The sequence below is a fragment of the Gadus chalcogrammus genome, chromosome 9, assembly GCF_026213295.1.
Source record: "Gadus chalcogrammus isolate NIFS_2021 chromosome 9, NIFS_Gcha_1.0, whole genome shotgun sequence".
NCBI classification, from domain to species: domain Eukaryota; kingdom Metazoa; phylum Chordata; class Actinopteri; order Gadiformes; family Gadidae; genus Gadus; species Gadus chalcogrammus.
This window is the reverse complement of record NC_079420.1, coordinates 19,705,664-19,732,000: the sequence shown is the minus strand read 5'-3', so window position 1 is coordinate 19,732,000 and position 26,337 is coordinate 19,705,664. Positions and strand designations below refer to the sequence as shown.

The 26,337-nt window shown below is 42.2% G+C and overlaps 2 protein-coding genes across 7 annotated transcripts in view; both read right to left on the bottom strand.

The window, feature by feature from the left end:
• igf1ra (insulin-like growth factor 1a receptor) overlaps positions 1-26,337 on the bottom strand; it is a 178,868-nt gene that overhangs the window by 69,902 nt on the left and 82,629 nt on the right. Inside the window, exon 1 of one of the 2 annotated variants that reach the window (XM_056599056.1) lies at positions 2,669-3,677. The exons of the other annotated variant lie outside the window; for it this stretch is intronic. Within the exon in view, the coding sequence (XP_056455031.1) occupies positions 2,669-2,780 (112 nt within the window). The 5' untranslated portion in view covers positions 2,781-3,677. Of the gene's footprint in view, positions 1-2,668; positions 3,678-26,337 lie in introns of those variants that run through there. 2 annotated transcript variants of the gene reach the window in all.
• On the bottom strand, positions 6,179-25,036 carry LOC130389328 (high-affinity choline transporter 1-like). 5 transcript variants are annotated; one of them, XM_056599061.1, is made up of 10 exons: positions 11,880-12,263; positions 10,985-11,177; positions 10,727-10,840; positions 10,460-10,615; positions 10,230-10,378; positions 8,047-8,193; positions 7,570-7,723; positions 7,201-7,418; positions 7,074-7,093; positions 6,179-6,744 (listed from the first exon to the last, which is right to left on the bottom strand). In XM_056599061.1, the coding sequence occupies exons 2-10, from the start codon at positions 11,166-11,168 to the stop codon at positions 6,657-6,659; spliced, it is 1,230 nt and encodes a 409-aa protein (XP_056455036.1). In that variant the 5' UTR covers positions 11,169-11,177; positions 11,880-12,263; the 3' UTR covers positions 6,179-6,656. The 5 variants fall into 5 exon arrangements, with proteins under 5 accessions (XP_056455036.1, XP_056455034.1, XP_056455035.1 ...); XM_056599059.1 differs by lacking the exon at positions 11,880-12,263 and adding an exon at positions 24,965-25,036 and having other exon boundaries at positions 6,179-7,093; XM_056599060.1 differs by lacking the exon at positions 11,880-12,263 and adding an exon at positions 12,372-12,437 and having other exon boundaries at positions 6,179-7,093.

Here is a 26,337-nt window from a genome sequence, read left to right as displayed (position 1 = left end):
ACGTTGATAATATTATGTATTCAACCAATTCTCTCAGTGTGATTGTATTGACAATGTTGTCATCAGAGCAAAAGAAAGCACACAATGCAGGACATGGCAGAGCCTACCTCAATAGATGGAAAAAATAGGAATTTGAAAATAGTTGCCCCCAACTCTGAGACGCAAAACAAAAGACACAAACAAAACAAACATTCAGCCAAGATGCCAAAGAAAGGGATAGAGTATTGAAAAAAAATTGTGACAATGCTGGAGCCATTCAGGTTTTGCAGGAGCGATCACGATAAAGAAGTGAAACAAAGTCAGGTCCACTGGGAGTCTTGCAAAAGGTGTCTCTACTCTTGTACGTCGCCAGCACAGATGTCGCTGCCAACACATCTATTTAAGGAGGGCTGTTTGAATGTAATCGCGGAGACTGATGATCCAAAGTAAGAAGAAGCATGAGTCCAAACCATCCACGCTGTAGAGAAACTGGCCATGTGAAATGCAAAAGCCAATAAAACGCTTCACAAACTCACTACTCTTCCACTTAACAAAACCATGTCTGTTTCCCCGACGAGTGTATTTTTGCTCATTCTATTTCCAAACACCAAGTCAGTCTCCCTCTCTTTCTATCTATCCCCCTCTCTCTCTCTCTCTCTCCCTCCCTCTTTTTCTATGAGAGTCCTGAATACTTGTTTGCTGTGTACTTGAAAGCCACAGCTTGGAAAGTTTACTGTGGTACAAGTTAAAAGGGGAGTTTAATTACATTTTACTGGTGGAAAGATTAAGCGCTCCTTAATGGAGGCCTCGTTGTGTCCTCAATATCGGATGCTCGGACCAGAATTCAGCCGATCAAGAGACTGAATTGCAACCCTGCCTTTAAAACGTACGGCGTGTCACCTGATACATGGTATACAAAGATGGAGGGATTAGAGTAAGGGTTTAAGTTCTCTGTCTTTGCCATTCGATTACCAAAGAGTTTGGCCACAGGTTGTTAAGTGTCATTCAAAAAAGATGCTCTGGTGGTGAGTCACCATAACGGCGTGTTCCTTCTGGGAGTCAGCAGACCAAAGACACTCAAAGCTTAATAGTAACACCTACACTCATACATTCAATCGGTGTCTAGCTCAGCTGGACACAGAGACAAACCGCATATTTCTCTGGTCGGGTTATCGGAGTTCACATTTAGTTTTTCTATCTCTTTTCAATTGATTGTTCTTTAGGATGTTTTCATGATAGTCATGGTTTACCGTCATACCTCATTCCCACGTCAAAGTATATCAACAAGACACACTGTAGGGCACAATGCTCAAAAGATAATATTCCGTACCTCTGTCAACGCCGTGTGGTTTTGTTGACTTTCATGGGCAATGATTGACTGAACAAAAAGTAGGAGATCAAATAGAGATTGTCATCGGATTATTATTTGACATTGTGTGAACACCACCCATGGCCTCAAGGAGGTGGTTTTAAAATAAGAACTTGTTTTGAACAATGCTCAAATAAAATAAATTATAAACGTGGGATTTATTTGAACTTGAAAATAGACCTATGGTGTATTTATATTTTAACATCACATATATTTAATATTAAATATAAATATTGCCTGGGCCCATTTCTCTAAGAAAAGCTCATTATTCCATTGTCATTGCAAACAAATAACAATGACCGGTAAAACATAGATAAAACGTAAACAAGTCAACCCAGTCATTCAAAGTGATCATAAACCCACCTTAACATCAAAGATAACAACATGAATTTAACCTTTCCCAGAAACGATGCAAATTCAGTTGCAAATATATGAGCTACACAACGAATAGATCTACGTTGAACTCCAGAGACATGGAAATATATCTTACCACAGGAAACAGTGATTGGATCAGAGATATTTTATTATAGAAGTTAAAGGCTTTAACATGCCTCAGTCAAAACACAGCAATCAAAAGGCCAGGTGGTCACTGGTTGAATAAACGAAAAAAGGAAGACGCATGCAATATGGTCTGTAGTAGGCATATTTTGCAACGTGTAGCCTAATATATTTATGTTGATGAAAAAACATGCGGGTTGATTATTGAATACAAGTGTGTGTGCCGTTTGCCCTTGCAGTTAACACTGTTTAAATCGGTGTGTGCGATATTTTTGGGCTGTATTCCTTCAATATTGAATCAAACCATCTTCGACTAAGAGCACATTTAGGATATTCCGTGTTCATGCGCAGACACACTGAAATGCAAAATGGCCACATGGTCGTAGTAACCTTCACCACTGCTCCAGAAACTAGAACATAGATCTGTAAAAGCCAATGTGTCTGCAGGAAACTGGGAGATATTGTTTTGTGTTATGCATTTATGCAGCAACAGGAATATAGCCTACAACATATGAAACGTCAACAAACCCTACACCCATGATATAGGCTACTCAACACATTGCAATAGTCATTATAGGGATAATGTCACACTTTCTTAAAAGAGCCTATATTGTAGAAAAAAACACCTTATTTAACGCAATTATTTACCTAAATGGAATGACATCCTCAATATTGGAAACAAATGTTGCATCAATAACTGACGTCAACAACAGCACCTTTCACTTACACATCCACACAAACACTGTCGTGCATGGGATGTGTAAAATATAGTCATAAATGTAGCCAATATACATAAGAGGAACAACATATTTGAATACTCACTCTCTCCACAGCTTGGCCGAACGCAGAGCAGAGTCAAGACAGACAGCATCAGACCCCAAAACAAGGTCGTGCTGCTCCTCCGTCTTTGAGATCTCATTCCTGGTTCTTTCATTTAATCGCCACTGCTCCAAAAGAAAATTAAATCACTCGAACGACGACGTGAAGTCTGTTGAAACATTCAGTACATAGGCGTGTATAGCCTTAAAAATAAGAGCAACGTGTGATCGAGCCCAAACAGGTCGTAGGAGACTACAGCCCTTCAAATCCTTAAGTAGCATCCAATATACCCAATTCCTTTGGGTGGAAATGAACGAGAACAAATCGACTAAAACAGTTTGTTATTGTTGCCCAGCACACAACAATTCGACGTCTGCCGGTGGGGCACACAAGCCACAGATTTGACTCGATCCAAGATGGTAATCCACATCCTCGGTCTCCATCTCTTGAAGCACAGCAGAATGCGGCCCTGGTGGTAAAAGGGCGATGTTTGTGAGCACACCAGAATATTCCCTCACTGCCGCTCACTGTTTCCGAGCAAATGTCTCTACGGGGAAAATACGTTAGTTTAATGGAAAAACACGCTGAAACACGCAGAGTGGTGTCCGGAATAAAAAAAAACAAAATGAATGAAAACCTTTGGGCTAATCCATGGAGGGGAGCCGTGGCCTTATCCTTGCAGTAAATGCAGTCCGCCGAATTTGCAGCTGAAAAAAATGATTGTGCCACGCAAGAGAATGGATCTCCCAGCAGATGATGTGTTCGCCAGACTGGAGGAAGATTTCCTATATCCCAGAAGCCGTCCAGAGTTGGTTATTGTTATTTTTCCTTAAAAGACTCCCTTAGCACAAAGTACAAGCTGAAATCCAACGACTTGCCTTATGTAGGCTTGTCGGTGTCCACTCGTAGAATCACTGCTGTAAACAAGAGTCGGCTTCCCTCACAGAAACACTCACACAGTGCTACGGATAAGGTGGTTAAAAGCGTTGAGGAAAACACGGAGTGGATCCCGCAGCAGATCGGCGAGCTGTTTAAAGCCCTGGTAGACCTAAACATAACAATGAGTAGGCTACGACCAGAACACAGTGATCCATGTTAATATAGCCTTAACATTGGTTTTATTCGGATGATAGAATAAGTAATTGAATATGCTATATGGACAAGGGCTGAAAATGTGCTAGCTGACTAGGCTACTGCAAAAATAGATTCATTTAAAGTAAAATAGTGGGTTGAAATGTTAAAATATCCCATCTGATTTTAAACGCCTTCAAATTTGTTCAGTACATTGACTCGGGTCAATTACTTGAATTAAATACAATTGCAACGATAAAGGCTATGCCCTGTCTGTATGCGGTGCTTATAGCACTGCATAAAAATAAAGCTTGTCAATTATGAATCAATATCAAAGAGTCAATGCTAAGGTACGTGTTTTTACTGACGCCTGTTTCGTCTGAAGTTGACGAAAGAGGGGATCGCTTCAAAAGTTTATTTACACTGCAGTGTTTTCGTGCACTAGATAGTAAGACTACGTGATTCGGTGTAAGGTAAAGTCCGAAATGGAGCTTCGTGCAAATTGAACTATGATGGCCTTTATCCTTCATTCATCCGTTCCCTCAAGCGGCCTCGACACAACACTGATGGAGATACAGTAGGTACGCCTACATTTTACAAAGTATGGAACGCTGTTTTTATATCTGTATTTCAGTCATGGTTCAGTAGATCTAGAGCTACAGACATAAGGGGGGTGTGGGGGGGACACTTTAAAGCCCCATTAATACAACTTCGCAGAAATAGTCCTATATTATAAACATAGGTATGTCCCACATCAATGTTAGCAGAATTAGTAAACTACCAAGGAAGCTATGGCCTATTTACATGGCATCCGAGCAAGGCCCATATGTTATTTGTTTATTATGATTTTGAATCCCTAATAATGGACGTGTTTTAGCCACAGCCGAGTAAAAGGCAATTGTCTTCGTCGTTGTTGAACCTAACCCCATGTATGAATACATTTAAATAATATGGGCCGATAAAAGATCACAGCAGAATATAAAGGAAATATCACCACAATTGATCTGTACAAATTCGTTTCTTTGGTTTACATTTGAGATATTCTATGTGTTAGATAAAGCTTTATGGCCCACTATCCAGAGAGCCACTTTATAGAGTAGGTACTATGTGTTTCAGAGCTGCCCCCTGCTGCCCAACGTGTACCATTACAACTGGTGCAGGCACAGGCTGCTCAATAAGACAAAAAACGATACATATTACGTTTTACAAAATTCGTATCAAAGCAGAAGAACCGTGACGAATAATACAACAATAAGTCAACGCATAAAACGGGGTTTCTGTGTCAGAAAGGGCTGAAGGCAGCTGGGGAATAACTGTAACTCAAACATCGCGTGTGTGTGTGTGTGTGTGTGTGTGTGTGTGTGTGTGTGTGTGTGTGTGTGTGTGTGTGTGTGTGTGTGTGTGTGTGTGTGTGTGTGTGTGTGTGTGTGTGTGTGTGTGTGTGTGTGTGTGTGTGTGTGTGTGTGCGTGCGTATGCGTGTGCGTGTGCGAGAGAGAAGTTCTGCAGCCAAAGGGCAGTGAGGATCTTGGTTCGAACCCCCAATATCCGCAGCCGAACTTAATCTCGGTTGGCAGCTTTAAGCAAGAGGCTCAAGACTGTTTATGAAAACATGTATAGTCTTTTCGGTTGAAATCGCCAATTGGCCTATTTTTATACTGACGATAAGGGAAAATACAATATAGGCCTATTTGAAATAAACGACATAGCCATGATATATTGTCATGGTCCATGGATGACTTGTTTAGATAAGCATTCAGTCCAGTTATTTAGCACTTTGATCAAAGAAGCAAAGAACAAAATAGTTTTTTTTAGAAAAAAAAAGAGAATATATATATATATATTTATAAATATGTATATATATATATATATACTTTACATATAACATACAAAAAATAATTGATACACACATTCATACTCAAATGTATATACACATTGATATTGCCGCATGAAAAAGTGTATTTGCAACACACAATTTCCACAGGTCATAGTCAATTGCCACCATCCTTTACTGTGAAACATCTGCTGGGTCAGTCAGCCATTTCCCGCTCCCCTACCCACAGTAACGTATAAGATTCCCTGTTTTACATTGCGTTCCTCCTGGTTGATATAGGCTCATCAAAGCCCTCTGAATACCTCAGCTTTCACTTGACACAACATACTTGATACTTGGCCCTTTGGCGGCCGGCACCAGACCAGGAGCAGCTGTACTGTCAGGGAGCGTGGCTATTGGAACCGTACCTTAATACCACTCTTGGCCTTTTGGGTACTAAGCTTTCAGGTACAGAATAGATAGAATTTATTTGAATGCAAACATCTTATTCTTTACCAAATACCGCACCATTACATATTATTTTTTTCCAAAATAAAGTATACTATTTTGTACTTTTTTTTAATTATTATTTTTACATTTTTACACAAAAAGAACAGGTAGTGTTTGAATGACAATTTATTCATACAGTTCTCGATTCTAATTACAATGATTTAATCAGGTGAAAATTCCATAGAAACGTTAGATTAGGCAGAACGACAATGGATGGTTCAGAAAACAAGGCTTTGTCCCCCTTTACCCCCCCCCCTTCCCATTCCGCTCACCATTTAGGAGTATCAAAAAACAGTGTTACAGTTGTCAACTGTTTATTATACTTTTGCCCATTTCTCGTTATGACTTTGCTGCATTAGGCTTATGACAGATAGGAAGTTAATATAATATAGAAGGCACTTATAGGCCTTTTTTTCTGAACAGAAACTTAGTTCAGAAAAATACAAACCAAATCAATCTCCAATTCCATAACCTTGTGAGAGCAGCTTTGCTCTTCTGATAGGAAAGTAATAGACGTCTATAACGGTGTTTCAAGCAGAGCAGAGTTTGGTCTCTTTGCTCGGTCATTATGGGCTGCCCCCTCTGCTTGCTCCTTCTCTCTAAACACCCTCAGGACGTCCCACGAGAGAGGCAGGAGATGCTGAGTGAAGACCAGACGGGCCAGCCAGGACACCACAGGGATGCACACTAAAGAGGTCAGAAAAGCGAGAGTCTTGAAAGGGAAGTACTGCTTGATAACCCCATCCACCTCCCTCCAGCCAGGGTAGTAGATGACACAAGGCAGCCCTAGTACCGGCTCCCCACCCATCAGGCGTAGCATCAGAGTCACTACGTAGCCGGTAATGGCACCGTAGATATTAGCATGACGGCAGAAAAGCACACAGATTAGCTGAGGAAGAACAACACAGTATAGCAGATCAGCGCTTAGCACAAAGAGGTAAACCACACTGTCTTGAACAAAGGCTAGGCCTGTGCCAGGCGCTGCCACCAACACCACACAAGTGCGAATCACCCACAGAAGCTCCCTTTCTGACGCCTGCAAAGGGAAAAAAAGAACGCTGGTAATCAGGACAAAAGGGAAAACCTCAACATTACATCTGCAGCTATGTACACACACACACACACACACACACACACACATACCCCTTTCCTTAAAGTGCTTTTGTAGATGTTCTGGGTGAACATTGATGCAGAGGAGAGCAGCACAGAGTCCATGGAAGACATAACCGCCGCAGCCAAAGCGCCAATGCCCAACACGGACACCCAGGTCGGGGTGAGGTACAGCAGGGCAAGTGGCAAGATATTTGGTGCATCGCCACGTTCATAAGGAGAGGGCAAACCGTACTCTGTCTGGTTCCAGTCTGATGCACAACGGACAGACGGAGAGTGTGTTTCATTTATGAAGGCAGATTACAGTAGTGAGGAGAAATGCTGTAAAGATTGTGGTACACCAATTGGGCAATGATTTGTGAGTGTTTTAAAAGTTGAGCACTTGCATTGACATGTACCTACCTGTAGAGGCAGCCACCGCTCCAATGAGAATTGAAGGGATCCCCAGCACAAAGCATGTGAAAGCAGCTACAAAGCAGGTGAGCTGGGCCTGAGTGGAGGAGGCTGCAGAAAGCAGGCGCTGGTACAGGACCTGGTAGGCCAGGCTGCCCAATGCCTACAACGTAGCGACATACAATAGATGACCACAGACGTCAGGGTGTTGCCTAATACTTGACACACTATATAGAGTGCTGAGCTCCATAGTAGTCTTCCAGCAGGCACATTGCTTGGTATAGCTCATCTTTATTTATGGTTCAAAGGCTGGTATTATTCACCCATTAAAAATAATGCAATATCAGTGTACACACACACACACACACACACACACACACACACACACACACACACACACACACACACACACACACACACACACACACACACACACACACACACACACACACACACACACACACACACACACACACACACACACACCAATATCAGCGTCATATCAGCCCATATGCCAGCATCTTCCAGCTTCAGGTCCCCTATCCATGAGGTGTGGTTGCTCTGGTTGAGGAAGGCGGTCTGAGAGATGTCCACGGATGCAGGGTTCAGAAGCACGAATGGTATGCTGACCCACTGAAAGACAGAAATTTGAATGCACTACTTTTAGTTTGAGGTTATTATTAACATTGGTTATAGTTTATCTATATTATTATTGGTATATGTATATCTTTTTGCACATGATTGATTCCACTAATAAGTTTTGTTTTTTTGGTGGCCATTTTAATCCAAGTATGGAAGTAAATCTGCGCCATCGGATTTAGAAAATAAAAACCCATTGAATACTAAGCACTGAATATTTATGCATTGAAATAACGTATCTGGATTTTATGCCTCTGAATTCAACTCTTTATATTGTCAATTTTCAACAAATCATTTTCAATCCACGGTTCAAAAAATCAAAAACAAATATTCAACGTTAAATAATTCAACTTAAATATTTTCAACATTCCAAAATTCAAAATGCCAAAGTAAAGTGCAGAATTCAATGTATGAAATTCAATGTTTACATCCGGGGACCCAAGGAAGAGCAATTTATCCTAGATCAGGGGTCTCAAACTCACGGGCCGGGGGCCAATTGAGGCCCGCGGGATGATATTTTGTGGCCCCCTACATGACAAAGTTTAGTGTAAGTGCGGCCCGCGCGTTGTTGAGTGGCTTGCCACGCTTTTTTATGACTTGTGATAGGCTGACCAGTTGTCCCGGTTATGCCGGGAACGTCCCAATTTTGAGTTGCGTGTCCTGAGTCCCGACAAAAAAACAAAGGACCCTAAAATGTCCCGGTTTCCACCAACCGCTATGAAATGTCCCCTGTTGTCAGCGATTACATAGCCAACGTGATCTAATTATAGCCCGATCATTAACTTAGATTGGGTCAGTGGCGCTCCTATTTTGTGGAATACTTGATGCGGCCCAGCCTGACCCAGACTCTACCTCCAGCGACCCCCAGGTAAGTTGAGTTTGAGACCACTGTCCTAGATGCTAGATCGCGGTCAAGCAAGGAGAGCTGGAATAAGAGCATCACTCGCTGGTTCTTTCTTGATACAAACGTTCATTCTAAACAGCATTTTACACAGTAGCCTATTGTAGGGAATGCTCAAAGGTAAATCAACGTCATGAAGTAAACGATGAACTAATGCCTGTACGTGAAGTGTGTGTGTGTGTGATTGCAGTGACTTGGCTGGATTAACATGCAGCGTAAGGGGAATTGTAGTAGGTAATGGAGCAAGATTTATTGGGGCACCAATTTCAGGCGATCCGAGGTCCCTTTGCTTACGTTAGAACCGCCCGATAGCGACCTTCGTTTAATTTGTCATCCTTATATATCTGTATCATGTCACTTGGTACAGAATAGTGTTGGCTCTGTGCGCTCATTGCGCTCTTGTTATGCCACCACAGAGGCATATCAACCGTTTTGCTCCAGCCACTTAACATGCGCGCGGCGTCACCAAATGAATATCCCCGCAATTCGAGTGATCGATGACGATACAAACGTTACGTTTTAAGCTTGTGCATGTTTCAGCACATGAACGACTTCATGACTGCTACGCTTCAAACTCGTACATGTTGCAGAAAATATGCAACATCGCCCCCTGGGGTCACACTATTCGGTAGCAGATTTCTGTGTAACACCCGCTCGCTCTCCTTGCTTGACCGCAATCTAGCATCTAGGATCGATTGCTCTTCCTTGGGTCCCCCGATGTTAACGCTGAATTTCATACTTTGAATTTTGCAGCTGACTTTGGCATGTGGAATTTGGCGACTTTGGAAATATTTAAGTTGAATTTTTTAACATTGAAAAATAAAACTGAAAATGATTTATTGACAATTTAAAGAGTGAAACTCAGAGGCAAAAAAAGATCCAGGTACGTTATTTCAATGCATACATATATTTAGTGCTTAGAATTCAATGGCTTTTTCTTTTTTTCAAAATCCGATGGCACAGATTTACTTCCATATCCAAGCGTACTACAGCGAATACAGAAATATGTCAAAGAAGAGCAGGTCGGGGATAGGCCCGGGATAGTGAAAGGATAGAACCCAAAACCTTTACTCTGGGAGTCAGACAACTAGATCCTATAATTTCTTATCCCAATATATGTATTTTTTACCATGCCAATGAATATGAGGCAGAGCTGGACCACATCAGTGTAGGCCACTGAGTAGAGGCCGCCCATCAATGTGTAGATGACAGACACCGCGGATGAGACGCAGATAGAAATGGTGGAGGAAATTCCTAGGATTATACTTATAGTTCCCCCTGAAACACACAAAGAACACCAAATCAGAGATCACAAGCAAAATATTAAGAGTGTTTAGGGGAACTTAGGGGGGTACCCACCCAGGCTAGCAAGAATGCAGGCAATAACAAAAATATCACTGAGCAGTGCAGGTATCAGCAATGCTGCGGTGAAGGCGTTTCCGTAGGAACGTTGGAATGGGTCCATCATGGTGACGTAGCGCTTTGATCTCATGGGTTTAGCAAAAAACAATCCGGCTAAGGACCAAAACACAAAGAGAGATATTTTATTATGATAATTGCAACAAACTCTTTAATGTTGGCAAATAGACTTCAGACAGCTGTGGCTATGTTCAACCCAAATCTTACCTAGAAGAAAGCAGACGATGTAAGCAAAAGGTGCAACGGCCCAGACAAAACCAAGCTCGGGGGAATAAATGGATTCAGCAGTGCCCATAATATAACCTCCTCCAACCCATGTTGCTACAGATGAACACATAAAACGCATTTTAAGTTTCAGACAAAGCCCAAGATTTCAAGCAAGGCATGTAGAACACATACACAATATTTTACGATGATGCCAAAGACAGGCTAATGCAGTAGCACTTAACAAACAAACAAACTCACCTGTCATAGTGAAACTTCCCAGCCAAAGACTTATGTTCCGGCCCCCAATTATGGTGACCTCGCTCTTGCTGGTCTGGCATTTCTTTTCCTCTCTCCTGGCCTTCTTAGAAGCCCAGATCCCAGTCAACAGAATGACACAATAGAAGACCACCACGGCCACAACGCCGCCAACATTGACGACCATTTTCACCCACTGTGGAGAACATGAATAGGTTGCAGAGAAAGACAATGAAGGTACCAAAGCAAAACGTTTTTCACGTTTTGTTTCAGGACCAATCCGTTTTTTTTCATGGGGCTGTTAAATATTTGTGAACGACGTGTGGTAGATCATTGTGTTTAGAGTTCACTGCATGGTCGATTCTGCCTCCTCCAGCCAGGTGGAAAGGCAGTGGGGTTTAAGGAGTCAGGTCCTCTGGCTGAGCTCACAAATTGAAAAACACGTGCAACTGGGTCTCTCTCGCTTGAATGAAACAGGAGAGACCCCCCACCTTGTTGGGGGGCTTCAGAGCCCATAGAATACATTTATCTTCAACATGACATGAATGCAAAAAGCATGTTTCAGAAAAATAAAATACTAATGAAAATTAATGAAAAATATTAGACACGGCAAGTTGAATTACCGAGCACCCTTCAAACACGAGGCAATTCAAAGAGCTTTACAAAGAAAAAAATCATAAGTAAGAATATGAATGGTCAAACATCAAGAAGAAATAATAACAACCAAAATTACATATTTTATGACACAAACATTCGGAACGATGTTTGTGTCATATCGATATTTGTTCTGATCCCCCGGCCCCCCAGTTATTGTATTGCCTGGTCCTATCAGTCTCTCGTACTTCATTTAATTTGCACTGAGAGTCTGGCCACTCTCCATTGACAAACATTAACTCACCTGAAGACGTGTGTCTGTTGGAGTTTAAAACTATTTGATCGGTCCAGTACCACTCTGGATCTGCCATAACCAATCGCTAGCGACTACAACTCAAACTAGCGCACGACATCAACGTCATTGTTCTCAGCCACTCCCTGTGTTTTCTGATTGAAAGGCCAAAGGGTGTGCAGAAAACCAGCGAATATACCAATACAGACCTAGTACTGAAGGGAAATTAAAATTGAAGTACGTAGGCGAGCGGAGCCAGGTTATCGAATATAACGATATGCACAAACCTAGATGAGGAGGTATCACCTTAATAGTGCACTTCACTCATTTACTATTTTATACCTAAATTAGTTAACCAGCTTTTACTCCAAGTAATAGCTCTGCTCCAAACCACAGCGTTGCAGTAGCAACGATAAGTGTTCCAGCTGAGCTGCCGTACATTGTTTTTTTTTTGTCGTAAACTAGGTTCCACTTGCTATTAAATATACAATTATACTAAGTTACCTTTTGAAGGCCACCCGCAGTTAACACATTTTAGTTGTGATAATAAGTTATTTTTGTAATCAACATGAGTCTGACTGTCTGGGGGGTAATTGACGTTGGGGAGAGATGTACAAGGACAGATTTGGTTTTTACGCAGACGATAACCTATTTGTGAAAGCAAAACACCAAGCTCATTGGTTTAGCTAAGCATGTTTATTTGAAACAATTCATTTATTCATCATGTGTGGGAGGACATTCCTCATTCTGAGTGTGTATTTACTATTTCTGTTGAGTGAAATGCTCATTTGCAAGCTTCCTATTTATAATAATAATAATGCATTTTATTTATAACGCACTTTACATAAACTCAATGACCTCAAAGTATTACAATGCACATGTGAAAGGATAAAAACAACATCAAAGCCTTTAAAACTAGCTTTTCTAAAAAGATGGGTTTTCAGGCCTTTTTTATAAGAATCCACAGTCTGTGGTGGTCAGGAAAAGCATTCCACAGACTTGAAGCCTTGTCCTCGGAAGCTGGAGGAGGTTGGCCTGTCTAGAGCGGAGATGGCGTGAGGAGGGATGGGGGGTGATGAGTTATTTGAGGTATAGGGGGGCAGTGCCATGAAGGCACTGGTGGGACAGAAGGGAAACCTTGAATCCTAGCGGCACAATTCTGGATGCACTGCAGCCGCTGGATGTTCTTGCTGGGGAATGGGGATCCTGATGAGGAGTGCTTTGCAGTAGTCCAGCCTGAAGGAGACAAAAGCTTGGACAAGTTTTTCGGCATTGGGGAGAGTGAGTATGGGGCAGAGTTTTGCAATGTTCCTGAGATGGAAGAAGGAGGTTTTGCAAAGATGTTGAATGTGGGCCTCAAAGGTCAGGTGAGGGTCCATTTTGACACAGAGTTTAGTGACTGAGGATGAGAGGTGGATGTCGTGGCCAGAGAAGGTGATGCTGGTGATAGTGAATGACCAGGTCTGGTGTGGAGGGCCAACAAGAATGGCTTCATTTTTTTAGCTACAGAGTTGCAGGAAGTTAGCTGCCATCCATGCCTTTATCTCCTCCAGGCAGGTGTAAATTGTGGATAGGGCTGCAGAGGGGGTTAGGTTTGTTTTTATGTAAAGTTGGGTGTCATCAGAGTAGCAGTGGAAAGATATTCCATGCCGGCTGATGACGCGACCAAAGTAGAGCATGTATAGCGTGAAGAGGGTGGGGCCAAGGACTGATCATTGAGGGACACCACAAGTGACAGAGTGTGTCACTTGTCTGATTTAGCACCACCCAGGGATACATACTCTGTTCTGTCTGAGGGATATCATGTGAACCAAGCCAGGGTAGTGTCAGAGAGTCCGATGGAGTAGTGAAGGAGGTGTAGAAGGATGTGGTGGTCCACAGTATCAAATGCTGCGGTGAGGTCAAGAACGATGAGAAGCGATGGAGAGTCAGCAGTCATCAGCACTGGTGACCCTGACCAGGGCAGTTTCCGTACTGTGGCCAGAGCGGAAACCAGACTGGAACTACAAATAAAGACTGTTTGTTATGAGGTGGTTGTGGAGTTGGGCAGAAACTACCTTTTCCAACACCTTTGATAGGAAAGGGAGGTTGGAAATGGGGCGGTAGTTGGCAGGTGCTTCGGGGTCAAGGCTGGGCTTTTTGAGTAGTGGCTTGATGAAAGCGGTTTTCAGAGACGTAGGGACATGGCCAGACCGGAGGGACTGATTGATGATTTTGGTGATCATGGGACTTATTGCAGAGGAGTAACTTTTTTATCAGGGTGCAGGGAAATGGGTCCAGGTCACAGGTGGAGGGCTTCATCTTCCTTAGGATGTATTCAATCTCATGCTGAGTGATGACCGTGAAACAGCAGAGGAGCTGAGTAGTCCCAGACTGAGGGTTGGCGGATGTGACTGGAGATGCAGGAGGGGCAGAGGGACTGTGGAGAAGACATCTTACAATAGCAGGCCTGTCGCACCAGTTACTCAAGTTACTCATGTGCGCATGTGCCGAGCAGCCTGCAGCTCACACACACAGCACTCGCGAACGGATACATACATACATAGCAAATACGCAGATACACACCGCATACACACACAACACACACACGCACATGCGCACGAACATACATGGAAATGCATGCACACACACACACACACACACACACACACACACACACACACACACACACACACACACACACACACACACACACACACACACACACACACACACACACACACACACACACACACACACACACACACACACACACACACACACACACACAGGCCGGAAGACCACGAGACACAAACCCAAAATAATATATTCAGTAATCGTTGCACGAGAGTATTGAAGTTACTCTCCAACGAGAGTAGCCAGCTACTATACCAGGATTTGCCGCTTGCTAAATTGCAGTGAAACGTACTTGGCTGTTATCAAGGCTTCAAGTTAACAGTTAAATGAGCTCTGCTGACCAGAATAAGTTGACGATAGCAAGTTAGCTAGTATATGATGAAATGAGGGGACACGCCGTCATCCCCTTGGTCGTAGCTGTTATGTTTATTCCTTATATATGTTTATACCTGTTTTATTGCATTAGCAGTCCAACCTGTACACGCTCATAGCTCTCGTGTAGGCTATTTCCCTCTAACTGGCGCTAAGCCTCATGGGTAACGTAGTCCAATAAACCTTATCAACACATCTCCCTTCCTTTAGAAGCAAAGCATTTTCTTTCTAAACAAATGCATTCAAAATAAGTAACTGCATTACCACATAACAACAAATAAACAACATTTGTTTAAGTAATACTTTAGCTTAACCGTAAGCATCAAACTTTGCTTTCTCAGTATAAGATATTCAAAACCAAACATAAATTATACTGCCATAACCACAGTTACAAACATTCACTTATTTATTTCCAACCCTTTTTTTTTTCTTTTTTTTTATATTCCCCCCCATAGTGCATAACTCCATCAGCAGGATTCTATCAGTCTCTCAGGTGGTTTAACCATCCTGCTGGGTCTGTGTTTCACCGCTGGTGAACTGGGTACGGTTTGACCAGAGTCAGTAGTATTCAGGGAACTCGGACAGTCTCTGTTGCCCGTAGTGGTGTTTGTCACTTCTGGTGGCTGTGTGACAGTCTCGGAGCAGTTAGTTTGTAGACGGATGTCCACACGATTTCTCCTCAGGGCTGATCCACGATCTGTCTGGATGAGGTAAGAATGAGGTGCAACCTCCTGTTGTACAAGTCCCTGCTGTGTCCACGTTCCTGTCGAGTAGTCCAGAAGGCGGACTCTGTCCCCCGGCTTCAGGTAAGGCAGCTGTTTTGCACTTTTGTCATGCCTTTTCTTCTGCTTCACTTTCTCCTCCCTCTTTGGCTTGCCTTACTTTAACTGCTCCCTTTGGTTTTAGCAGGTTCTAGTGCATGGGCAGATTAGTGCGAATGCGACGTCCCATCAACATCTGGGCTGGTGACAGGCCATTTTGCAGTGGCGCGCTCCTGTAGATCAACAAACTTTTGTGAAAGTCCTAATTTCCGTGCTTTCTTCATTATTCCTTTGATGATCTTAACTGAGCTCTCTGCAAGTCCATTTGACCTTGGGTAGTTTTGGCTTGACGTGTGGTGATTAAAACCCCACTCTTTAGCGAATGATTCAAATTCGCAGCTTGAAAACTGTGGTCCATTATCTGAAAACAGTTCATTTGGGACTCCGTGTCTGGCGAAAACAGTCTTCAGAAAAGCAATGATGGCTCTGCTGGTTGTGGACTGAAATGTTGCAACTTCTGGATAGTTAGAGAAGTAATCCGTAACCACAATATGATTTTTTCCATTGCAATCGAACAAGTCAACTCCAACCTTAGTAGTATGGGTATTTCGGCACTTGGTGTGTCATCAGCGGCTCTGCCTGCTGTTTGGGTCTGTATTTGAGGCATACTTCACAAGAAGCCGTAGTATGGCTGATGTCTGTGTTCATTCTTGGCCAATACATAACTTCTCGTGCCCTCCGCTGGCATTTTTCTTCTCCCAAATGTCTTTCATGTATATGTATCTTGTAACATTTCCTTTCGCATTGCAGGTGGAATGACAATTTTCTTTCCTTTGTATATGATGCCATCCACAACAGTGAGTTCTGTTCTACACATCCAGTAGTCCTGTATTGCAGCTTGACATGTTTGTCTTTGTTCAGGCCATCCTCTCAGGACTGTCTCTTTTAGTGTTCTCATGGTGTGCTCTTTCTCTGTCTCTTTTCTGATCTGCTCTCTTCTCTCTTCAGAAACAGGCAGGGATGACACTATCATGTCCACATAAGCCTTTATTTGGGCATTTCCCATTTCATCTAACCTTTCATTTTTGTCAACTGCACGAGAAAGCATGTCTGAAGCGAATGCGATGCACTTGCCTGGTGTGTAGTTCATAGTCACATCGTATTTTTGCAGACGTATCATCATGCGCTGTATCCTAATAGGACAGTCGTTTACATAATTGAAACCAGTGGCTTATGGTCCGTTTCCACTTCAAAAGCTTGACCATATACATACTGATGGAATCTCTCACATCCGTAGGTTCTGGCTATTAGCTCCTTCTCGATCTGTGCATATCTAGTTTCAGCTGATGTCAACGCTCTGGACGCATAGGCGACAGGTTGCCAGTCTTTGTTATGCAACTGTAGCAATACTGCCCCTAGTCCGTACTGTGATGCGTCAGCTGTAATCCATGTGCTCTTCTCCGGGTCATAGAACTAGAGCACAGGCTCGTTGGTGAGTATTCTCTTCAATATTTTAAAGCAGTCTTCCTGTTCATGTGACCATGTCCATTCATTTTTTCCTCCAGGAGTGGCGCTGACTTTTTTGACAGCTGAGGTATGAACTTTGCAAGTTTTTCTTTGTTGAGTTTTAAGTTTACTTGCCGTGTCAGGTCGAGCACCTGACTCAGTCGCACATCATGTTCTTCTCGGCTGGAAGCCCACACGATGATGTCATCCATCATGGTATCGACTCCTGGTATGTGTTCAAAGATCATGTGTATTTTCTTGTGGTAGACTTCTGGCGCTGACAGGATCCCGTATGGCAGACGTAAGAATCTGTACCTTCCCTCTGGCGTGTTGAAAGTACAAAGCTTGGAGCTTTCCTCGTCTAGCTTCATTTGCCAGAACCCCGACGACGCGTCCAATTGACTGAACCACTTAGCTCCAGCAAACTGTGCCATGATCTCTTCTCTTGTTGGCAACTTAAAGTGCTCTCGTTTGATTGCTTTGTTAAGATCCCTTGGATCCAAACATGTTCTCAGCTTTCCGTTGGGCTTTTCCACAGCGACCAGTGAGCTGACCCATGACCCAATTTTCTTGATCACTCCTAGTTTCTCCATTCTAGTTAACTCTTCTGTGATTTTTCCTCTCAGCTTGAATGATATTTTTCTGGATGGACGAACTACTGGAGGCACATTTTCATCAACTTGAATTTTGTATTCCCCTGGTAAACATCCTAGCCCCTCAAAACAGTCACTGTATTCCTCCATGAGTGAGTCATGATCATTAGCAGGTTTCGATGAGACTACAAAGACTCTCTTTACAAGGTTTAGTCTTTGGCATGCTTGTAATCCCAATATTGGCTTGACACTCATATCAACAATCAACAGCATTGCTTTTATTTGCTTACCGCTGTGTTCGAATGTTGCAATCTAGCCTCCTCTGACCGGATACACCAGTGTATCCACTCACTTTTGTTTTCACAGGGAATATTTTGCTTTTCACAGTGAGATTCTCATACTCATTCACTGATATGAGGTTGACTGAGGCTCCCGTGTCCAGTTTGAATGGAATGATAGTCCTGTTAACAGTCAATGGCACTATCCATTCTTCCTCATCTTTAACTTCCTTTATATGCACCGCATCCACAAAGAACTCCTTAGGTTCCTGTTCTACTGCATGTACCTTCTTTTTCTTAAAGGCGTCCGCTTTGCAGTATTTTGAGAAGTGGTTATTTTTCCCGCAGTTATGACACTCCTTGCCATGTGCTGGACACGACATTGGTTTGTGGCTTCCTCCACATTTTTCCACATTTAAAGTCTGTTTTAGCCTCTCTTTGCGACTTGTATTTATTTGGATGCTTGGAGTACTGTTCTCCCGTTTTTATCGCATGTACTGCTGTCTCTTCCTTGCGCAGCTCCTTGGCTTGAGCACGTGTGGTTTCTGCTGCTCTGCACGTGTTAATAGTTTTGTCCAATGTCAAGTTTTGCTCCCGCAACAGTCTTTCTCTGAGTCCATTATCGGGTATTCCACAGACAATTTTGTCTCTAACTAGCGAGTCTTTCAAATATCCAAATTCACACGACTTACTCAGTGTGCAACTCAGCTAGATACTGATCAAAACCTACTCCTTGTTTTTGATCACATGAGAAAAACTTATATCTCTCAAACGTAATGTTCTGTTTTGGCACAAAGTACTCTTCAAAATGGTCCATTAGCTCATCCAGGCTCGCATTATCGTCAAGTTGGAAACTGTTGTATATATCCAATGCATCCTCACCTATTACGTGCAGCAAGATAGACGCTTTTACTTTATCGTCTTCCTTTGCTCCACATCCACTTGCAGCCATATAGGTGTTGAATCTTTGCTTAAACCTTTTCCAGTTATCAGCCGGATTTCCTGTTAGCGGCATAGGTGTTGGTGGACTTAGCTTATCCATGTTTCCTCTCTCCCGTTACCTTGACGAGCCGACACCTGTTGCTAGCGTTAGCCTCTTCTGCTAATCCTTGCAGCATGCAGAACTCCGCTTTCCACTTCCGCAAAAATAAAAATCCTCGTCTGACACCATGTTATGTTTGTTCCTTATATATGACAAACCGGGCGCAGCAGCAGGTTTAGTTCCTAGCCATGTTTTATTTCATTAGCAGTCCAACCTGTACACGCTCATAGCTTTCATGTAGGCTATTTCCCTCTAACTGACGCTAAGCCTCATGGGTAACGTAGTCCAATAAACCTTATCAACAAAGTAGCCATGGGGTTAACGGCACATTTTTGTCCGTTCTGGGCCATTGTAGAAGCATGGCGGTGCACCATGGCAGCCCACATGGAAGCGGTCCCAATCCCCCTGTTGAACAGACAGCGTAGCCCTGCCCATTCTGCCGGCGATTTGACTTCGCTCTGCAGAAGGGTCTGTAGAAAAGCGATAAATTTCTCTCTGCTTCCAATACGTTTTTGCGGGAGCCAATCACCAAGCTGGCTTCTCCCCCCCCCATCCGCCAAATCCGTTCTGCTAGCTGCCACTAAATTATACAAACTTCACCTTTAATGAAGGTATGATTGAAAGTAAGTGGATGAGAGATACAGAAACACATGTACACATTTGGCTATATACCTGTATATACAGGTGTATCTCAATTATTTTAATATTGAGGAAAAATTAATTAATTCCAATAATTCAATTTAAAAAGTGATGCTCATATATTACATAGATTCATTGCATCCAAAACAAAAAATGTCAAGCCTTTATTTGTATTAATCTTGATGATTATGGCTTACAGCTAATGAAAACCCAAAATTCAGTATCTCAGAAAATTTAAATATTGTTAAAAAGTTCAATATTGTAGACTCATGGTGTCACACTCACATCAGATAATTACCTTTACATTCCCTCAAAGGTGAGCCTTTTAACTGTCTCAGTCTGGTTTAGTAGGCTTCACACTCATGGAAAAGACTGCTGACTTGACAGTAGTCAGTGACACCCTCAACAAAATGATCAGAAGAATCTGGCTGTTAACAGAGAGCTGCATATCCATAGAAAGTTGAGGGTGGAAGGAGAATGTGTTGTAAAAAAGGTTCACAAGCAACAGGCATAACCGCTGCCCAGGGAGGATTGTCAAGTAAAGACCATTCCAAAATGTGTGGGAGCTTCACAAGGAGTGGACCGAGGAAGGAGTCAGTGCAAAAAGAGCAAACAGGCACAGATGTATCCAGGACATTGGGTATTGCAACTGTCACGTTCCTTGTGTCAAGACACACCCCAACCAGAGACAACATCAGAAGCGTTTTACCTGGGCTAAGGGACTAGTCTGTCGCTAATTTCTCTGTCGCTCATTTAATTTGGAAATCAAGTATACGACTCTGGAGGAAGAATTGAGAGGCACAAAATTAAAGACTCCAGTCAGTGATGATTTGGGGAGCCATGTCATCTTCTGTTGTTGGTCCACTGTGTTTTATCAAGCCCACAATTCACACAGCCGTCTACCAGGACGTTTGAGAGCATTTCATGCTTCTACTGACAATGTTTATGGAGATGCTGATTTCATTTTCCAGCAGGACTTGGCACCTGCCCAGACTGCCAAAAGTACCAATACCTGGTTTTACCAGGATTATATATATATACAGTATATATATATATATATATATATATATATATATATATAGAGAGAGAGAGAGAGAGAGAGAGAGAGAGAGAGAGAGAGAGAGAGAGAGAGAGAGTATGTATACAAATTACAGTTCACATAAAGATTAAATCCCTGGCTGAATGTCAGATTGAAATAATCCAATGAAATCGGAATTACACTATTAATAGGCCTTTTTTTTGCATTTTCATCCAACCTAGAAACATTGAATAGTTTAGAGAAAAATACAATTAAGAATAACGCCCCCCTCAGTCCATCCCATATTTATCACAATGTTGGGAGGATTATATTTCATGATGAGTTGGTGGATGACTCGCTTTCAGCATGGATAAAAGCGTTGAGTAAGCAGCTGAGTGTGCTCACAGCTGATTGAGAGCTTTGCTAGTTCTTTGAACTATTGGAACATGCAGCTACGTTCTTGAACATTTCTGTCTTCTGCACTTTCACACATTGCATAGAAACGATGGGACATGGGAGTGTACAGCAGATGGTGTTAATGCAAAACGTATGGAGGCCAGCCGCCATTCAATTTATGCACTGAGGGGCAGTCCCTGAGTTTTAGGAAGGCTTCCTTATTTGTTGGAAAAATTAGCTTGTGTGCATACAAAATAAGATGTACATATAAAGCTATAAATGTGACTTTTTACTTTTACTTTACAATTTAATTTGAACCCAGATAAATACTTGATGTCTTCACTTTTACTTTCTAGTACTTTGCTTTATGCACCACTCAGTCAATATAGAGCAAAAATATATGCAGTCAAACTTACAGAGACGGGCAGACCCTCATATTCAAGCCTCTCCTGTGGGTCAAAGTGCAGAATATTCTGGAAGAATCTACACACTCGTAGCATGGCATCAAAATATGCACAAAACTCCTGATACACCCAGAACTGAACACATATTGACTAAGCATGTATGTGGATACTCACTCTACCCATTGTTCTCAAAACTCTGCCTATAATGGAGATTGAAGGATAATGTATATATAAGTATACCTAAAATATCATATTGAATAAGTAGGCTCCACTTACAGTATATACTGCTGTGCTGTGTCCTCTCTGAGGCAATCCAAGGAATGTTATCAACTCAACTGGCAACTCGCCCAAGGAAAGCTAAAGTATAGATAGTTGCACATGCAAATTTACTGCAATAATAGGCTAGAACAGGTAGACGAGTTCTACCTGTTCTAGCCTATTATTGCAGTAAATTTGCATGTGCAACTATCTATGCTATAACACAGGTAGACGAGTTCTACCTGTTCTTGAGTGCTTTGTTGTAAAAATAAGTAATGTATGCATGCAGGCATCAGTAAAGCCAAAGATCTATGGGTGTGCTTTGTAAACTTTTGCATTTGATTGGCCAGCAAACGCGCCTGATCTGATCCACCATATAATATGTATGGGTTGTCAAGAGGAAGATGAGAGACACAAGACCCAACAATACGGACGATCTGAAGGCCACTATCGAAGAAACCGGGGCTTCCATAACACCTCAGCAGGGCAAAAGGCTGCCATGCCACTCCGCATTAATGCAGTAATACATGTAAAAGGAGCCCATCACAAGAACATACTTTTCATTAGGCCAACATTTAAAAAAAACTTTTTTTTTCGCTGGTCTTATGAAATATTTTAATTCTATGATACTGAATTTTGGGTTTCCATTAGCTGTAAACCATAATCATCCCGATTAATACAAATAAAGACTTTTGGTGTAATGAAACTATATAATACGAGTTTCACTTTTTAAATTGAATTGATATTAATTAAGTTTTCCTCAGTATTCTAATTCATTGAGATGCACCTGTACATATATGTAATATATGTACAGTATACATATATAAAAATGACAGTTCACATAAAATTTAAATCTCTGGCTGTTCTCATGTGAATGTCAGATTGAGATAATCCAATGAAATCAGCATTACTATTAATAGGCCTGTTTATTGAACATTTTCTAATATAGAAACATTGAATAGTTGAGAGAAAAATACGATACCCCTGAGTCCATCCCATATACATCACAATGTTGGGAGGATTATATTTCAGGATGTGTTGGTTTTGGAGGGGGCCCAGGTGGGACTGTTCCCCAACTTGCCTAGGGCCCTATTTTGCATCCGGCGCAAGTGACTATATACTATAGACTATATACACTGGCGCATGGGTCGTTGCTAGTTTACAACTGGCGCAGAGCGTTCTTTTCCCACCAGCGCCACTCGCCGGTAAATTAGGGATTGATCATGCGCCCCAAGGGGCTGTTCGGCGGAAGGAGGAGGCGTGTTCTGGCGCAAACGGTATTTTGCCGTCTCTGAATACCATTGCGCTACTGACCAGGAAATACCTGGTTTAAAGTCAGTGGCGCGTTGTTCAGATGCTATTTTAAGGGCGCATGTATGGCATGCGATGCATACGGATTGCTTGTGCACCTCGCGCATACACTTTGCTTCTCTCATCTACCTAGCCGCACATTCTTGGTAAATTATTTGGGAAAGAACAGCTGATGCAGCGGTAATAAGTTGTACTTTTAAATCAATGCATCTGCAAACACCGTACAGCAAACACATCTTTTCTTGACACAGACATCGTGTAGGCCTACATGCCCATAACTTTTAGGATTGATGAGTAGGCCTATTTGATCGTGAAAAACATTGTTTTACCGCGAGTGAGTGTTAAAAAGAATGAATGAATGCGGGCGCGCGTGTGTGCTCTGTTTAAACACACGCAAACTAAACACCCTCATCATCATCTCATCTTCGTCCGCTTATCCGGGGTCGGGTCGCGGCGGGAGCAGCTCAAGCAGGGGGCCCCATACTTCCCTTTCCCGGGCCACATTTACCAGCTCTCATCGGAGACTGCAGACGCGCTGTCAAAATATCAACTCGTCCGATTCAAATGCGCTCATGGCTCTTAAAGGGGATGGGAGCTGGCACTCTCATTGGTTTGTTGCACGTTACGCCCAAACCACACCTACGGGTAATTAGGCTGCTTCAGACCAACCCTTTTGACACTTGCGCCGCGGGCGGCGCAAGCGTCATTTATCCGCCTGTAAAATAGCGATAGCGCCGTAGAACCGCCCACAAAGCTACTTGCGCTTTGCGCTTCCCACTTGCGTTTCAGACCGTTAAAATAGGGCCCCTAGTGTGAGTGCGCTCTTAAGGGGCCACCCACACTAAAGAGAACCGAGTCGAACCGTCCTAGAGAAAATCACCTCACGAATCCATCCCGCTTTCATTTCATTTTATAGTCACCTCTGAAATCAGGGACACGGTTCAGGGGGGGCCAGAGGGGCCTGCTCCCCCACTGGATTACTCTGCATGCTCGCATGGCAAAGAAACCAGGGGATGGATGTGAAGGTGATGGAGAGATGGGGAGCTGAAGACAACGGTAAAATAAGATTCCAGCGCCATGAACAGGTGACGGCTCCAGCTATTTTTCAGCATGGATAAAAGCGTTTGAGGCAGCAGTGTGCTCACAGCTGAATGAGAGCTTTGCTAGTTCTTTGAACTATTGGAACATTCAGCTATACGTTCTTGAATATTTCTGTCTTGTGCCCTTTCACGCATTGCATAGAAACGATGAAACATGGGAGTGTACAGTAGATGGCGTTATTGCAACACTTATGGAGGCCAGCTGCCATTCAATTTATGGACTGAGGGGCAGTCCCTGAGTTTTATGATGGCTCCCTTATTTGTTGGGAAAATTAGCTTCTTTGCAAAAAAAAATAAGCTATGTAAAAAGCTGTAAATGTGAATTTTTACTTTTACTTTACAAATGAATTTGAACCCAGATAAATACTTAGTGATTTTCTTATGGATGACTTAAACTTTTAAACTAGAGTCACTTTCAATTAAGATGTCTTTACTTTTAATCAAGTACGAATTTCTAGTACTTTACTTTATGCATCACTGGAAAATATCCTAGTATTTTCAGTCAATATAGAGCAAAAATATATGCAGTCAAACTTATAGAGAGACCCTCATATTCAAGCCTCTCCTGTGGGTCAAAGTGCACAATATTCTGGAAGAATCTACACACTCGTAGCATGGCAGCAAAATAAGCACCAAACTCCTGAAACGCCCAGAGCTGAAGACATATTGAGGAAGCATGTAGCCTATGTGGTTACTCACTCTACTCATTGTTCTCAGAACAAAACTCTGCCTATAATGGTGATTGAAGGATAATGTATATATATACTTTAAAATATCATATCATATAAGTAGGCTCCACTTACAGTATATACTGCTGCGTTGTGTCCTCTCTGGGAGCAATCCGAGGAATGATGTCTAACTCAACTGACATCTCCTCGAAGGAAAGCTAGAGCAAAGACCTGCCTCCACATGCAGATTTAATAACTTCACTATACAAGCTAGATGAGATAAGCTTGAGAACCTGTGGGTTCCTAGAAAGGTGAAGCAACGTAAAATATTGACCCAATAAGCACGAACAACAGAGAAGCCCCCGGGCTCCTTAGTCCTTGCTAAAGACTCTGGGACCCCGGGCCGGGTACTTAGAACTTAGCCTATAACTCCAAAGTTATAGGCTTTGTTCTTTGTTGTAAAAATAAGTAATGCATGCAGGCATCGGTAAAGCTAAAGATCTATAGGGTGCCCCTTGTAAACTTTTGCTGCTCATTTGTAACGTGCTTCACTTTATCTGGAGCTTTGATTCTTTTGTCCCGGATTTAGAAAATAAACAGCCCTCCAAAATGCACTGCAATTTTCTAATATATTTCCAATAAGTCACTTTTTCTAATATATAAAATTAGAATTATATGTTAAATCTAAATCCTTAATCTAAATCTACATGTTATATCTAAATGTAAAATCTGAAGTTAACTCTTATATAGAAGTCTGAATCTAAATGCTAAATCTAAATCCTAAATCCATACAACAGATATGCAGATATGCATATTTCATCACGTGCATTGGGCCGGAAAGGCGTGCACGGACAGCGGACAGATGCCGAGCAGTGTGAGAATAAATCGCTGTCCTCGGGCTCGGGCTCGATTACCTTTGTAGCACGAGGTAATGATTAACTTCTCGTCGTTGCCAAGAGCCATTCCAAACAAATCTCAATGAGGTTTCACGATAAGGCTAAATTGCCTGATTTAAGATGCATTGTGTTTGGATACCATTTTCTGACTTTTCTGCTCTTGAAAAAGATGACAGGTAGGAATAACTGCAATAAATAACCATAGCTCTGGTGTTCCAAAACACGGTGAGTTCTGCATAGTTAGCCAACTCTGGAAACAAGCTTCCAGAAAGCCAGCTTCAATTATTGCTTTTTATGATGAAATGATAACAGGGATTTTTAAATTGACTAATATGTCTGAGCAACTGATAAAACCTGAAGTTAATTTGTAATCCTTTTGCAAACTGATATCTTACTCTTTCACTTGACATTCATATTTCAATTAGTCTACAGGTAGTTCCAGCTGGGCAGTTTCTGAATGGTCAACCTGAATGGTCAACTAAACCTTTAGCAAACGATCAATGAGCATGAGAGCGTGTTATCACCTCAATGCAAATGTGTGAGCGACATAAATAACAGAAAGGATTGAAATGAGCATATGAGCGATTTCTAAATAAAGAGTCAGGAAATATG